We start from the raw sequence: 16,267 nt of genomic DNA, 5'->3' as shown, positions 1-16,267 counted from the left end.
TTTAAAAACTCTAAACCCGCGCATCGGGCGAGTCCTAATCTAATATTTTATAATTGGTTCCTCTAAATTACTTATGTAAACAATGTTCATCCAAATTGGCTCAATTGAGTTTATTATATATAGTTGTTGACAAAATATATATATATTGGTTACTTATTAGGGGCTGTTTTTACCTTTTTAAATATATATATATATATATATATATATATATATATATATATATATGTGTGTGTGTGTGTGATTGCTTTTAAAATATTTTTTAGAAAAGATATCTAAGGAGGCTATATTGAACTCTATTCAATTTATTAATTTCTTAATTCTGTGAAATTCAAGTGTTGTTCAAAATTCAATAGTTTTGTACAACAACATTATTTAATAGAAATTTAACAGAAAAGCTAGTGTAACAAAACATTTTTTTGATAGGAATTCAAAGTATTATTTGATACTAGGCCAATACCGCACATACAAATAAAATCTCCATAAATTAATATTCAACAACTTAATAAATACGACAAAATTGTTCTCAATCGGGCTGATAAAAGTTGACAAAATATAATAAATTAGATTTTAACTTGCGGTACACCGTGGAATAATTTTTTATTTTTTAATTGTAGTATTATGTTGATATTGTTTGTTTTATTTAGTATTTAAGATTGTATAATTGTATATTGATTGTAAATTCTAAAAGCCACATGACAATTTGTTTTCTTACATAATTGTTATTTAATCAACATAATCATAATATTATAATATTAATGGTATTAAAAATAATGAAATGATGATTTATTCGTGTTGTAACATCAAGTTAATAATATTTTAAATTTTTGTTAATATCGATCCAAACACGTCCGCCGTATAACCCCGCTCGATGAGATTTTAAATTTTGAAAAGTTTTTAAAATACTCTATCTAGCTAGTACAATTAAACGGTTTGACTAAGAATCAAATTAAACAAATACAATATTAGATGTTCTTAAAATCATAATATGTTTTTTTCTATATTAACATTTTTGAAGTACATTTTGTGTTATGCCCTTTTAGTTTTGCTAATTTAAAATTTTATTTACAACATTAACTCTTCAAAAATTTCCAAAAATAACATTGCACAGAAACTCAATTACTAAAACTTCTTAAATTGATCAACATTTGTTACGTTTATTGCCATAAAATCTTTACAACATCTATACATTTCGCGTTTTCCAAAAACAACTATAGCCATTAAAGTTTTAACCCGCGGTATACCGCAGGACTATTATTTTTATTATAATTTATATTTTATGTTTTATCTATTTGTTAAATATTAGATGTTTTGTAAATAGAGGAATAACTAAATTTTCCGGTTGTTGTGCGGCTAAATATTTATATTATTTTTTAACCCGCAATACACTTCATGACTATTTTTTGTTATATTTAGTTTATTTTGTTTAGTGTTTGAGATTCTATTTTGATTTTTAATTATTATAACAAAAAATAAGAGATCTAAATACATAATCAGTAATTTATACGTTGTGATTAAGTCACATTTTTCCTAATGATTTCATTATTTTACAAAATATTAGTTAAATCAACTTGATTTTATGTCAAATATTCTAATATTAGTAGTGTTGATAAATAATAAAATGAAGATTTAACTCGTGTTAATACAAATTTAATAATATTTTATTAATTCCAACATGTCTTCTTTATAACGCATCTACTATATAACCACATTATATAGTATTTTAGACTTTTTTAATTTTACATATTCGTAATAGTTAAAATTTTTATTAAGTTTATATATGTTAATTATAATAAATTTCAATCGAAGTTTTGATCTATACATTTTTGAAGTACGTTTTGTGTTATGCCCTTTAAGTTTTGCTTATTTAAATTTTTACTTACAACATTAACCCTTCAAAAATTTCCAAAAATAACATTACTACAGATTTTCTTTCCTAAATATTTTACATTCCATTCTAACTAAATAATTACAGCAAAATCAATATGAAAACACAAAATATGACATTTTTAACTACATCTTCTATTGTGTATTGAAAATATTCTATCTATGAATCTTTTGCAAACCAAGAAAACAACAATTTGATACCTATTTTGTTTTCCAATTCCTGTGAGTTTTGATTCTTAACGTAAGAAGAATTTCGATTCACATTTATTTAAATATTATAATTAATATAATAACTTAATGAAATTTGAAAATATTAAGAATATGTAAAATTAAAAAAGTTTAAAATACTATATAATATGGTTATATAGTAGATGGGTTATAAAGACAACATGTTGGAATTAATAAACTATCATTAAATTTGTGCTAACACGGGTTAAATGTTCATTTTATTATTTGTAAACACTATTAATATTAGAATATTTGACATATAAAATTAAGTTGATTTAACTAAGATTGTGTAAAATAATTAAATCATTAGGAAAATGTGACTTAATCATAGTGTATAAATGACTTATTATGTATTTAGATCCCTTATTTTTTTATTCTTGTAATAATTAAAAATCTAAATAAAATCTCAAACCTAAACAAAACAAACTAAATATAACAAACAAATAGTCATGAAGTATATTATGGGTTAAAAATGAATATAAACATTTGGCTACACAAACGGTCGAAAAATTTAGTTATTCCTCTATTTGCAGAACATCAAATATTTAACCAAAAAGATATAATATAAAATATAAATAATAATAAAAATTATATGCACGCAGTGTACTGCGGGTTAAAATCTAGTATGTATTCAAATTCCGAGTCAAAATAAAATAAAATAAATGACTAAATGGGCCATTTGTTGCTTTTAGCATTTAAACAGAAAATAAGAATTTAGTAAAACCAAAAACAAAATGCCCAAATTCAACAAATTAAATATTATATAGGAATCGAAGATGATGATGATGATTCATATAACGTTTCATGCAAGGTGGAGAAAGGGAATCTCATTTTAGACTAAAATTTTTTGAATTAACTCTAAAAATAAATGAGATATTTGACCAGAATAAATGTGACACAAACTGAAAATACGAAGGCAAATCAATATTTCCGTTTTAAACTTTTTAATGAATGCTTTTACTTCTTTCCAGTAGTATATATAAAGTTATTCGTAGAGAGCCTTTCTCTTCCACCAGATGATAGATAACGAATACACTGCATCTCACTATACTTGCGACATCCACATATATATACCAGTTGTTAACCAATCAACGCTCGGAGTGGTTTTGATTTTATAGGTTAAACAGGCCAAGTGACAATATGATCACAAGGCTTTTGAAGGCATCATGAGCAACGACTGGTTTATATTTGGATGTCATAAGTGTCGAAATTGGTGAGCAACATGTATTAAAATGGCTGCCTGTTCAAACCCTCATAGCTTGATAGAAAGCTCAAAGATCTCCCACTCTTGAAAATACTCGAGTTATATGATTATTGATCTTTCTATCAAGCTATTAGGGTTTGAATTGTGAACAGCCTTGTGACGATCCCTCATAGCTGATCTTTAATCCTGAATTCTTTGATTCGTCAAAGAAGAAGAAACTGAAATGTTTGGTTATCAAAACATGCAGGTATATATATACTCCTAAATCTTCAATCTCTAATCCTTCCTCAGTTCTCAAGGATGTTCACATATCCGTATACGAGTGTTTGTGTGCATCCTTGAGAAGTGTTGGAACCTCCTCACAGTTTCAGCTGTCCGCATCCTCTCAACGATCCGTAAAGAGGTTGAGAGTTTCTGAAAACAACAATGTCTTCGACTTTTATGGATGGTGATACAACTTTTGTCTTTGTCAGATGCCATTTCCTTTAAATGTTGGTTTCCGTGCGTGAACGCATACACTCAACGATTTATTTTTCGGTGCATCAACCTTTATGTATTATATTCGTCGAAGAGATCTATCTATCAATTCTTCCTTCTTTAGCTCTACTAGCAGTGCAGCCGCGCCACCTGATTTACACAACAAATATCCCAACTTCATCGGTCAGTAGTAGCTTGTCTTTGAAGAAATCTCGCAATGCAAAGTAGGAAGAAGTTGGTCATAGGTGTTTTGTCTATTGTCTCTGCATCTTTGCGGTTAATAGAATTTAAATGTCCCTTTTTGAATCTCTCCCCAGTAAAATTACCGTTCAAGTTCTTGGCTTTTTCAAGATTCATGTCTATCAAAGCTGTTACATTGCTCTGAATATAGCAGCAAGTGCAAGTCATGTCAGTTAGTGGGATATCTCTTTGCACCACGATTTTAAGTGCCAGCAAAGCAAAATAAATTAAGAGATATCTATGTATTAGTAGTGGTAGAAAAATCTACATGTAGTAGTTTTGTATAGACGAAAAATTAAGAGATCTCTTCACTTTATAGTGAATGATGATCATAAATTTGCAATTGAAGGACGAAACTGAACTGAAACGGGATAATGGTGAAATTTGGACAATATATATATAAATAGTGGGGGCGATACAAAAAAAAAGCAACCTTTCTTTCGCCAACCCTCTATGGTCACACCAAGCAAGAACAATTCCCAGAAAGCGTGATAGATGATCTTGTCTTCCATGGTATATTATTCTGAAAAACGATAAGAAATTTGGTGAGAATTGGTGTTGTAGTGCAAGAAATGGATAGTGTGCCCACCAAGTGTCCGACGAAAGTTCTCAATACCATGGGGCATGGGAGGGAGACGATGGGAAAAGTTTTCGCGCTCAATTCTTTAATAGAACACGTGACCCTCACGTCACGTGAACAACACCCAACTGACTCTGCTGACCCTTCTTAATTATATAGATCACTTTCTTCTTCTTCCCTCTCTTCACTCTTGAGTCTTGACCCCCATTTTCTCGAGAAAGAAAAGCTCAATTCTTGTTTTCTCGGAACGTTTTGTTTTCAATTCCAGCCTGAACATGGAGATGGATCCATCAGACGTGAAGAAACTTGTAGCAGTTGATTCTTCGTAAGTAGTCAAAATCTCATCCTCTCCGAGTAATTTAATTTAATTTATGCTTCTCCCTTAAATTTTCTCAATGAGAATTCGTGCTCATTCAGAGACTCAGCCGCAGAAGAATCTGAAGAGAAGAAACTAAACGCCACTTCTGTTTCAGCTTTTGATATGATACTCAAGGTTTGATTTTGCACAACTTAACAAGCGCCTGAATCTTTTTTGTTTAATTTTGATTCATGTTTCCAAGAATGTGATTTTTTTTTTGCAGTCTCTTTGGAAGATTAGCGTTTTCTTAAGCGACTTTTTGATGAGTTATGTTAAAGAAGCACAACACAGCCTCACAGATGATGAATCTGTTCTTCCACAAGACATACTTCGTATCTTCCTTCTCAAAAAACTCAGTCTCGCTCATCCTCTGGTCTCTTCTCTCATCTTTTAAAAACCCTTTTGTGTCTTATGTGTGTTGTTAATTACTTCTTTCTCAAGATTCATCTGTTTTTTTTTTTTTGTTCTTGTCTATTATTATATACTCTTCAGGACGCAAATGGTGTTTGTGACCTGTTTCTTAACATCTTGGAGCATCTGCCTCGCTGGAATTCACACTTTGAAGTGAAGGAAGTGGCGAAAAAGATTTGCAATAGATGCAAGATGGGTATGGAATATCCAGTTGAACGTTCTTTTGGTCTGATCATCAATGCTGGTTCACTCAGACAAGTCAAGGCAAGTCCATTTTTTTTTTTTTTTTTTTGGGTCCTTAATTAAATCTCTTAAGCAAATGAGAAGAAACCTATCTTTCTTGAAACTGAGGCTAGAAACGTTTTTGGTTATCACAGGCATTATTCGAGAATCTTACATTCGATAAGATCCTTCAGATCATCAGGATACATCTTAAGATGCCTTGTGATAAGGAAGGATGTGGGAAAACAAACTATGTTCAACGTATGATAAATAAACTTCCAACTGTTTTCACAATTGGTAAGCTTTCAAGTTAGATTGGTCATTACACATTAGCATAATGCACTAGATTTACCCTTTTAATTACTCTTGTATTGTTTAGCACTTGAGTGGGAGAACGATGAGCCTCTAGGAGAGTTATTCGATACTACTTCTGTTCTGACAACTGAGATAGATATTAAAACGATATACCTATACGAAGGTGACAGTGCATGCACTAGATACCGTCTTATCTCAATGGTAAGGGCCAAATTATCTAGTTCGTTCAGTTCCATTTGGATTTCCTATTAAAGATTTTGTTACCAGAAACAACTCCAATGTTAATACATACAGGTTTGCTCGCATGGAGATGGATACAACTGTGTAGCTTATGAAAACAATGGATGGGTCAGACATTTTCCTTCTGAGAAAGAGGTAAAAGAGCTTAGACTTTTTTGGTTAAAAGACACGCAAGTTACTCGATCTGTGACTGAGACTGAGTGATGTATGTTGGCTGTCCAGGTTATTGGAGACTGGGATTGTGTTCTCAGCAAATTCCGAGAACTGCATATTCGACCTGAGATTCTATTTTTTGAAAAAGTACGTAAGATCCTATGAGTGAATACTTGCTTGTGTTTTTCTTTTATTATGTGTGTGTGTGTGTACGTAAGATCCTATGAGTGAATACTTGCTTGTGTTTTTCTTTTATTACGTAAGATCCTATGAGTGAATACTTGCTTGTGTTTTTCTTTTAGTACGTAAGATCCTACTTGAATTGCAGGCTATGCAGCAAGACGAGATTGTGTCTGGGCAGAAATCTGAAGGCTAAGAGAAGCTTTTTCAAGAGTGTAGGATTGGGATTGATGTATAGACAAAAAGGGTCTCGAGTCTTAAGTAGTCAAAACCTTGTAGGACTATGGTAGAAAAATGGGTAGGAAAGGGATTGATGTATATACCAAAAGTGTTGAGTCTTTCAAAAACGTTATAGGAGTTAGTAGAACAATGCTTTGGAGGTGTTGTTGCACCATTGTGAACAGATTTTTTAGTGTTTTATTCCTCACATCCTGATTGTTATGACGACCACTGGATGAAGTAGTTAAATATCATTCTTCCAAATCAACACTTGTTAGGCCGATAATGTTGGTTTAGTTTCTTTAGTTGGTATTTCGTATTAGTGTACTAATTTACATTTTGACACAGTAAAACTGTAAAACTAGCATGTGAGACTGTGAGAGCATGCAAGGTTGTGAAATCACAAGTATAAAAACATCTGCAAAAGAATCGTCCCAAACATTTTGCAGTGGAACTCTGTTCTGAAACAGAGTTACAAAAAAAAATCTAAATGAATCTAACGTCCATGACTCGAAACATAGAGGCTCTGTTAATGAAGTCACATAAACATGATAATGAATAAACCACATTTTCCCCCTCATACATTAAGCAAACTATAGAATTCAGGCTTATGGAAGTTTTAGTTAATACAGTTTGCATTCAAGGATTTTACATTTGAGAATATATCCTTACTCGAAGTTAATTTGTTAGTAGACATCAACAACAAAATTTAGTAGTCTTGAGCACTTTTTAATTTTCTCCTGAAGGAGCTACAACTTCTCTGTTCTGGTGACTGAGACAAGACGGTATTAGTGTGTCATATACCAAAACAAAGGTGTTACTAAATTCACCAAATACCGTCTGGTCTCAATGGTAAGGGGCTAGAAACATTAGACCGATTCTGCGGCGTGACGAGTGTCGGTGTTAGTCCATATATATACATACTAAAGAGTAAAGAATAAATCAGATCTATGAGGCATGATCAGCCGCTTGACCAATTCAAAAGGTATGTTTTTTTTTACCTTCCTCGATGACGATGAGTGAGTATACTGTTTAGCGCTGCAACGTAGGTAATTCCTATATGATTCTTCTTTTGTTTTAAGCATGCATTATCGCTGTCTACGTCTTCTAAAGATTTTATTTTATTGAATCTCGACTCAATATTCTGTGACGTATGTGTTACCCAAATAATTATATCCAAGTTAAAAATAATATGTGATCTAAAATTTGGTGAAGATCATCGATATATATATACAATTATACACTACACGAATATATAGGGGAAAATGTTTATTTAATTTGCTGTTGTTAAATTATCATTCTGACTTGGGAGAAGGTCATATACCCAAAGCCTGTGATATGTGTTCGGTTGAGAGAACTTAAACGCCATAGAAAACGAAATTTTTATTTTATTATTAAATGACATAAATTGACTATTATCTCTTCATTTACTATTCAAATCTCTAAGATATACAGTTGACTCTTCGATCGTTGTACATTTTTCTTGGTCATCATCTCTCTGATTATAATTAGTTTAGCCCTTTAATTTCTATTATTTAGAAAAGTTGGCTCAATTATAGTGGGACAATGTCGCTTTCAGCTCTGCGTATAGATATCAGTCTCTAGAATCTACCCCTAACTTTATAAAGGAGTGGTGGGAATGTAATCAAAATACGTCGATGTCTTTTTCTCATAAAACAAGCTTGAAATTAAAATAACACTTGGTATCATTATAGTGGAATTCCCATTATATATAGTAAATGATGGATCAAAGTTATATTTGTATAACTAACACAAAATATGCAACGTTTTCGATTCAACTATTCCTGCTGCTTTCAATTCTTGAAAAGTAGTGCGTAGCTGAATCATTAAGACTAAAACTGTATATTCTAGGAGATTTAGTATGACTCCAGGGAGCCAAATTAGAGAGATTCAAACAAAAGCTCTATAACGAAATCAGTTTTTTTTTACTACTTTCAGTACTAGTAGAGTGCACTTGGACGCAAAAGCAATGGCAAAAGTTATTGCAATTTCTTAGAAAAAAAAAATGAAAAATCCCGGAAAATATTACATAGACAATAACAGCCCCCCACTTGTCAAAGAAGACAAAAAAAAACACTACTACCATTCGTTGTTTAAGTCAATATACACAAACAATAGCACCATATTCAGTTATTCACATCTAGTATTACACAAGAGTAATTATTTTAGCCAACCATTAATCCATCAAACTTTTCTGTTGCATCCAAAAATCTGAGTCTATCTCATTTTCCAAAAGAACTTTTACAAAAAGAAGAGCAACATACGCTAGCTGAAACAACTTCATCTACATATATAACCTCTTGATAAGACATTCGGAAAAAGTTTCATTCCTACACATATTAAAGTTCACATGACAGACTAAAATCTGTCATCTTAAGAAAAATACATACAATCTCTTATTACCGTAATTAAGACTCAGGTACTTTGATATTTTACATGGCTGTTCCCATATCTAGTTAGAGAATAACTAAAGCTGGTCATAAACTTTGATCGATCTACTTACCCCCAAAAGGGAACCACCTCTCCTGGAAATCTGACTGGTACGAGACCATGAACAAGATGAGCACGAGCACAGCTGCTACGCCCCAAGGGGAAGAACCGGCACGGTGAATAGAGTCTTGTTCAGGCCAGGGGACGTAGAAAGAAAGGCCGCCGGAGAAGAAGTGGACGAGGAGGAGAAGGAAGAGAGGGGTGAACATGAGGATGAGCTTGAGCTGGTCAAGGGTGTCTTCGAGGACGGACTCGTAGTTCAAGTACCATGTGAGGGAAAACACGAAGAAGACGACGAGGAAGAAGAAACAGAGATGTGGGTTTGGGAGAGAGAGGTAGTCTAAGTACGATGAGCCGTAGTATGGTGATCTCGCCATGCCTTGTTCTTGGTCTTCTCTGTTTTATTGATAAAGAACAACTAGGTTTTTAGATTGTGTAAGTAAAGATCTAGATGACTCTTGTATGTGTGTGTGAGTACATATATAAAGAAGTAGATTATATATCTTTGGAGAGAAGAAAAGAGTAATATACTAATATGCATTGAACGGGTGTAATTTTTTACTTTATTTAATGGTATTAAAATATTTCAGGGCTTTTCGGGTGTTGAAGTGGTCGGTCGAGACCACGTGGACATGATGTTATGGGTGTTTGGAATTTTGTATTAATAATACTTTGGGACCTTGTAAAGAAAACTTATAGTTATTGCTTTTGAATTTAAAGCCAATAAAGCTAAACTAAAGTGGTACTTTCACGTCATTATTCGTCTTTTGAAAACATTAATTTTAAAATAAAAGTTAGGTGTGCTCCAGGCTAAAAAACTTCTTATATATCTGGATGCTATTCTTCAGCTATGGTTCTATTTGGATCGCTTGAATTATTAGAGAAGAATTATCTGATTTTTTTTGAACAACTTTTGGATCGTAACTTCGAAGAATAAATGAGCTATTCTTACCTCTCTTTTTTGTGTGTGTTAAAAATAGAGCTATTCTTACTTAGATAAGTTAAAATTAAGATATTTTGTGTACAAGTGGATTCACTCTGAATAATGGAAGGTGGGAGCCTAGGAGGAGTAATAAGGGTCAGATCTACAATCAAACAAAAATAGAAATATCTAGGTCCACCATAGCTAAATGAATATTGTCTCGTTCCCTTCCCCCCTCGAGAAATATCACTATTGAGAGGGCTTTATTTCTGCAAACATATCGGTTTGTTACGTTTGTATTTCTCTAAATTGAGTTGCATAAAAGACCTAATCTATAGTTTACTGGAAATGAGAGGCCCAAATAGCCTATGCACATATTGGAAAGGCCATAAACATATGATAACGTAAAACATACACGTAAGGTCGTAAGTCTATACTTGCAAGTTACTTGAGATCGATTTATTACAAATATAAAATCGAATCGTGTCTTCTCACTTGCCTTACACATACATGACTAAACACAAAGCATCATCATTCTTGAAGCAAAATCAAGAAATGGTGCATAATCTCTCTGACATCAACTCTTATGGTCATCTTCAATTCATTACTTTTCCAAAGTTATATTTATAGGACTATCCATAATATCAACCTCCAAAAGCTTCAAACATGGGAACATTGGTGGGTCACATTCTACCGGGCTTTTTCTTCTTTGCACTTGGTCTATGGCACCTCTTTAGCCACATCAAATTATTTTCTCTACACCCAAAATCATACATTTCACCTTTATGGTTTCCCGTATCCAAACCAAGATATGTAGAGCCTCTCGCGATCATTATAGGCTCCTCACTTTCCATTTCTGTTGAACTCTTCCTTGGACAAAAGAATCACCAACCATTTGATCCCAATGATGGGACCATCCCAGCAAACCATCTCCATAACTTTGAACACTCTTGCATATCTCTCACCTTCATCACCTATGCAGCCTTCGCCATTGTATTTGATAAAACAAGGCCAGTGGCTCATAGGGCCCTCCTCAACTTGATCGCGGCCCTTGCCTTCGCCCAACAACTCTTCCTCTTCCATTTCCACTCGTCAGACCACACGGGCGTTGAGGGACACTACCATTTGTTGCTCCAACTGGTAGTTTTTGTCTCTTTGGTCACAACAGTCTTGGGAATCGCCTTACCAAGCAGCTTCGTGTTGAGTTTTGTTCGGTCACTTAGTGTTTCCTTCCAAGGAATATGGCTTATGACAATGGCTTGCATGCTTTGGACGCCAAGTTTGGTTCCCAAGGATTGCTTTCTTCACATTGAAGAAGGTAAACATACCATAAGATGCTCAAGCGTCAAAGCTCTTCATAGGGCAATATCATTGGTAAACATCCAATTCAGCTGGTTTCTTGTGGTTGTGACCATCTTTGCAATGTCGTTCTATATATTTTTGCAAAGAATCTACGGTGAGAAAATTGAATACTATGCGCTTCGAACAAAGGAATCCAAAGACATGGCCGAGATCATGATGACCATGGTTGAAGTTCATGATGCCGAGTCACAAAGTGGAATTAAGTCACAAGCTTGAGAAATCATGGCCACCGATAGAAAACAACCTATTTCTCATGATGTGTGTACATATATAGAGACATAGCTGTATTTATCTGAATGACACTAGATATATAAGAGACCATCCATATTGATGTAAAAAAAAAAGAGACCATCCATATATAGATTGTGTTATTATATATGAACGTGCCGTAAATCTAATCTAATACATGTAATTCTCCAAAATTGTTAACTATTTTCTTAAATTGTATACAAACAACTTTGTGAAATTATTAATTTTTTGGTAAAAAAAAAAAAAAAACGTTTTCAGATAATATTGGTGACCTGAAAAAAAAGTAGATATTAGGCGACTTGACTTGTAAAGGTTGAAATTTGTTCAACAAAAAAAAAAAAATGACTTGTAAAGTTGAATTTTGTGGAATATTCCGATGATTCTTTATCAAATTACGTGTACAATCCTCTCTACTCTTCAAAACAAAACAAAAAAATTAGAAAAAGAGCCAAATTAATCTCAAATTACGCCTTAAATTTTCATATTAAGTCTACATAACCCAAATTAACGATCCTCCACAGTCCACAGTCTAACATAACCCATTAAATTTTCATATTAAAGTCTTCTTCTTCTGATCTCTCTCTATCCTCCAAACAAAGTATGGCCCTTTACCGTATCTTCATCTTCTTCTTCTCTCTCACCCTCTTTACTCCAACAACCCATTCCCTCAACGAACCCGACCCGGATTCAATTTCCACCGTTTACGAACTCCTCCCAAAGTACGGTCTCCCAAGCGGTCTCTTACCAGACAACGTCACCAACTTCACCCTCTCCGACGATGGCCGATTCGTTGTCCACTTGCCAGATTCCTGCGAAATCGAATTTGACTACCTCGTTCGTTACGATAAGACCATATCTGGGCGTATCGGTTACGGCTCGATTACTGAGCTCAAAGGTATTGAGGTGAGGAGGTTCTTTATTTGGCTCGATGTTGATGAGATCAAGGTTGATCTCCCACCTTCTGATTCTATCTACTTTAAAGTTGGGTTTATCAATAAGAAGCTTGATATTGACCAGTTTAAGACTGTGCGTTCGTGTCACGATAATGGTGTCTCTGGCTCCTCTTGTGGTGATTCCTGGAAGAGTTTTCTCGAGGTAAAAGATACAATTTTTTGGTGCGAATGGGGTTTCGTTAATTTGGATTTGGATGATTTAATTGAATACTTTTCTTGGTTTTAGGGTTCTAGAGGATTTTTAGGAAAAGGGTTTGTCTGAGATACTGATATTTTTGTGGATTTGTAGCTTGTTTCTTCATATCTTTAGGGCTGTGGATCTATGGGTTAATGACTTGGTTTGATGGATGTGATTTACATATCTATTGAGGAACAACATGGTAGCTTTCGTGGAATTCAAACACAATAAGGGCTAAAAGAACAATCCTTAGAGAATCAGACTAAACTTTGATAAGGGGTTTGAAAATGATCTAATTAAGATTTGAGAGAAGAAACGTCAAACCATGCTTTCACATTGCTGTTCTTTTAGATTGTTGAAACTTAAAGTAGCAGTTCTTTCCTCTGTTTAGTTCTCTTGTGATCTTTTAGTTTGTATTGATAGCTTTAGAGGTAGCTGATAAACGTGAGATGCTGTTTGTTTTATAATTCTATAGCGGATCATTATGCAATCAGTTGTAATTGCTTTCCAATCTTTTGATGGTTTTTGTTTGGTTTCTGGAATGGTTATTTCTTAGGATCCTTTCAATCCAGCCAACTCCCAAAAGTGATTCAGGCTGGATTGTAGGAATTTGGTGATACCTGTAATAACAGTAGTTTTTGTTTTTTCTCAGAAAGGGAAGCTTCAAGGAATGATGGATGAAGGGGAAATGTTAATCACCGAGTAAACACTCTTTGTCTTTGCAACCACAGAATCTGTGACAATACGCAGATGAAGTTGAGTCTCAAGTCAAGTTTGTACATATACATACAATAACTAGACAAGTCTTCTTTATAAGACTTGGTATGAAGTGTTTAATATTATGCACTATGTAAGTCTTGTTAAAAGTAAAACTGGTTTCCACGAAAATGTTGTTATCTATATAGTCCATTCCTCACCATCATGGTGAAACTGTGCCCGTTCAAGTTCCCTACTACTAGTAGCTCTGTAGCTGGATCATCTATGGCATAATGAATGGAAGATGCATTCTTTGAGGTTGAGCCAATATATTATTTCAAATGTCAAATAGAATCCCTAGACAGTGATCTGATTGAGATCCTCGATTCTGTACAGACTATACTATGAACACGTTCCAGTTTGAAACCATCGACTAATCATCCTTGGTGTCCATAAGGGTTTTAGTGGCTGTGATGAGGGAAAAGTACCAAGCACAAGTGTTGGTGGTTGGGTTAGTGGTAAAGTTCCTTATGTATGTATGCCAACAAGATGGTCTAGACTTATAACAAACTTCTTTTCTCCATTGGTAACCAAAAATTGCCGGCCTTTGACTGTGTCCAGATTCATAATCATTTTAGACCAATGCCCGAACTCGTAAATCTGAAGACTTTCTCGTGAATCTGCAATTTCTCCCATGTGTTTTTCCAAGTTACAGGTTACAAGACGACAAGAAAAAACACACCTTATTCTACAGAGGCGTCCACGTAAACCCGAAAGCCAACCCGGTTTGCTTTTCTAGTTTGTCTTTGCCTTTGCTTGCTAGCAAATTAAAAATCAATAAATAAATATCAAAACTCTCTGATTTTGACTGGCTAAGATTCAACGGGCAATTTCCATCTTACAGACCCAATTCGTGTTCTCTGTTTTGTTATGTTACAAAGCAGAGGTTTTTATTTATCTTCCATATTCCTTTCCCACTGATTCTTACAAACCGATCCAAAGGAATCTTACCAAACTGTTTCTTGATTCTGTTTTGTGAAAAAAGTCTTGATCTTGCTGTTTGGAGTAATGGTGGGTGCTTGGTTTGTCGTTGGCTCATCGGTGATGGACTCGTCGAGCAGTCCATGTTTATGTCTGGATGCGGGTAACAACATCAGGAGCTCTCCGAGGAAGAAGATCCTTAGCAGTACAAGAAATCTGGAATTAGGCAGCTCTTTTACTGGCTCACGCATTGTTTTTAGGCTTTCTCCGAAACGGGTATCGAGGATTGCGAATCGAAGGAGCAAAAAGCTCTTGATTGTGAATGAGGACATTGCTGGGAATTACGAAGATACCTTCGGTGATGTACAAAAGGTTATATCTTTTTTTGTTTTTGCATGAACCCTGTAGAGAAAGATTTGACCTTTGGCAATAATAAGCTTATAATGGTTTACTTTTAAATTTGCAGCAAATTGTTAATTATTTCACATACAAAGCTGTGAGGACGGTTCTTCATCAGCTCTACGAGATGAATCCTCCCCAATACACTTGGTTCTATAAGTAAGTCCATTTTATATGGTTTGTATACATCTCCAATAAGATGAGGTTCTGTGTAACAAAAACACTTTACTCCGATCATTTTTGCCTTGTGGTCCTAATTATGTTTCTCCTTTGTTATGTGACAGTCATATCATATCGAACAGACCAACCGATGGCAAACGTTTCCTCCGTGCACTCGGCAAGGTATAGAAAGTTATAGTTTATATCTCACCAGAACCGAGATTGTCTGATAAGCCAAGATGCTTTGGGTCTAGTTGAATAAGTTCATCTGCTCAAAGTTTACCTATAGGTCTCTAGTATATAACTAGCCTAGGATTGAATGTAGCAGATTGTATCTATGGTGAGTTTGTTAGTGAGCAGAGTTAGTGAGAGCTGAAGTTTATAAGACTCGTCTTTGGTTTTGGTGAATTGGAACAAGAACAGCAGTTCCATAGGTTTGTTCTTATCATATTCACAATGTGTTGTGATATTAACAATGGTTGATTCTTCCTTGTTTAGAGGTTGATATGAAAGATATCAACTTGGGGAGAAGGAGGAGTACGTTTGTGTCTTATTTGAGAGCACAAACACACACATTTGAATTTTTTTTTGGTCTCAACTAATTGTAGGAGAATCAGGAGCTTGCAGAAAGAGTGATGATTACGCGTCTCCACTTGTATGGCAAGTGGATCAAGGTAAAAAAATCGCCTGCTAAATCTCGCTCCAGTTCTGTTTATTTCCTGCCATGAGAACCAGCAAAGACCAAAATTTTAATGTTGTATAGTTTGATGCCTTGTAGAAATGCGACCATGGGAAGATATACCAAGATATATCAGATGAGAACTTGGCGTTGATGCGTGAACGCCTGATGGAGACAGTGATTTGGCCTTCTGATGACTCAGAGGTTGTTGGGTGAAAGAAGGCTGCGCACACCACAACAGTAAACCTTGTCAAACCGCTTCTCAGCTTTTAGGACTTTTGAGTTTTCTTAGTCTGATTTACATATTATTGTTATAGTCAAAAGAGCAGTGTGTGTGTATATGAAAATGTCTATTCTTTGGCATGTACAATATGAATATTATGGGCAAAAACAATATACCCCTTCTTGTGTTCGGAATCTTTCTCAGGCATCCTCTTACGCTCACACCTCTCACATTAGCTTTGAGT

General features: G+C 34.3%; 5 protein-coding genes across 5 annotated transcripts; 4 read left to right on the top strand and 1 right to left on the bottom strand.

Moving 5' to 3' along the window:
* The first annotated feature begins 4,888 nt into the window (after nt 1-4,888).
* LOC104772383 (uncharacterized) lies at nt 4,889-6,688 on the top strand. Its single transcript, XM_010497007.2, has 9 exons — nt 4,889-4,938; nt 5,031-5,106; nt 5,195-5,344; nt 5,464-5,646; nt 5,760-5,901; nt 5,984-6,120; nt 6,214-6,294; nt 6,382-6,459; nt 6,641-6,688. The coding sequence occupies exons 1-9, from the start codon at nt 4,889-4,891 to the stop codon at nt 6,686-6,688; spliced, it is 945 nt and encodes a 314-aa protein (XP_010495309.1).
* Nucleotides 6,689-8,922: 2,234 nt separating this feature from the next.
* LOC104770362 (uncharacterized) lies at nt 8,923-9,749 on the bottom strand. Its single transcript, XM_010494767.3, has one exon. It carries the CDS (start codon nt 9,597-9,599, stop codon nt 9,228-9,230), a length of 372 nt encoding a protein of 123 aa, XP_010493069.2. The 5' UTR covers nt 9,600-9,749; the 3' UTR covers nt 8,923-9,227.
* Nucleotides 9,750-10,647: 898 nt separating this feature from the next.
* LOC104770360 (uncharacterized) lies at nt 10,648-11,928 on the top strand. Its single transcript, XM_010494766.3, has one exon. The coding sequence runs from the start codon at nt 10,811-10,813 to the stop codon at nt 11,720-11,722; it is 912 nt and encodes a 303-aa protein (XP_010493068.1). The 5' UTR covers nt 10,648-10,810; the 3' UTR covers nt 11,723-11,928.
* A 272-nt stretch (nt 11,929-12,200) lies between these two features.
* LOC104772382 (uncharacterized protein At5g01610-like) lies at nt 12,201-13,774 on the top strand. Its single transcript, XM_087504501.1, has 2 exons — nt 12,201-12,850; nt 13,539-13,774. The coding sequence occupies exons 1-2, from the start codon at nt 12,356-12,358 to the stop codon at nt 13,590-13,592; spliced, it is 549 nt and encodes a 182-aa protein (XP_087360627.1). The 5' UTR covers nt 12,201-12,355; the 3' UTR covers nt 13,593-13,774.
* A 372-nt stretch (nt 13,775-14,146) lies between these two features.
* LOC104770358 (chaperonin-like RbcX protein 2, chloroplastic) lies at nt 14,147-16,219 on the top strand. Its single transcript, XM_010494764.3, has 5 exons — nt 14,147-14,935; nt 15,030-15,121; nt 15,247-15,304; nt 15,730-15,795; nt 15,900-16,219. Exons 1-5 carry the CDS (start codon nt 14,651-14,653, stop codon nt 16,014-16,016), a joined length of 618 nt encoding a protein of 205 aa, XP_010493066.1. The 5' UTR covers nt 14,147-14,650; the 3' UTR covers nt 16,017-16,219.
* Nucleotides 16,220-16,267: the final 48 nt, after the last annotated feature.

The sequence above is a fragment of the Camelina sativa genome, chromosome 20 (assembly GCF_030686135.1).
Source record: "Camelina sativa cultivar CO46 ecotype springtype chromosome 20, ASM3068613v1".
NCBI classification, from domain to species: domain Eukaryota; kingdom Viridiplantae; phylum Streptophyta; class Magnoliopsida; order Brassicales; family Brassicaceae; genus Camelina; species Camelina sativa.
This window is presented reverse-complemented; position numbering and strand designations above follow the sequence as displayed.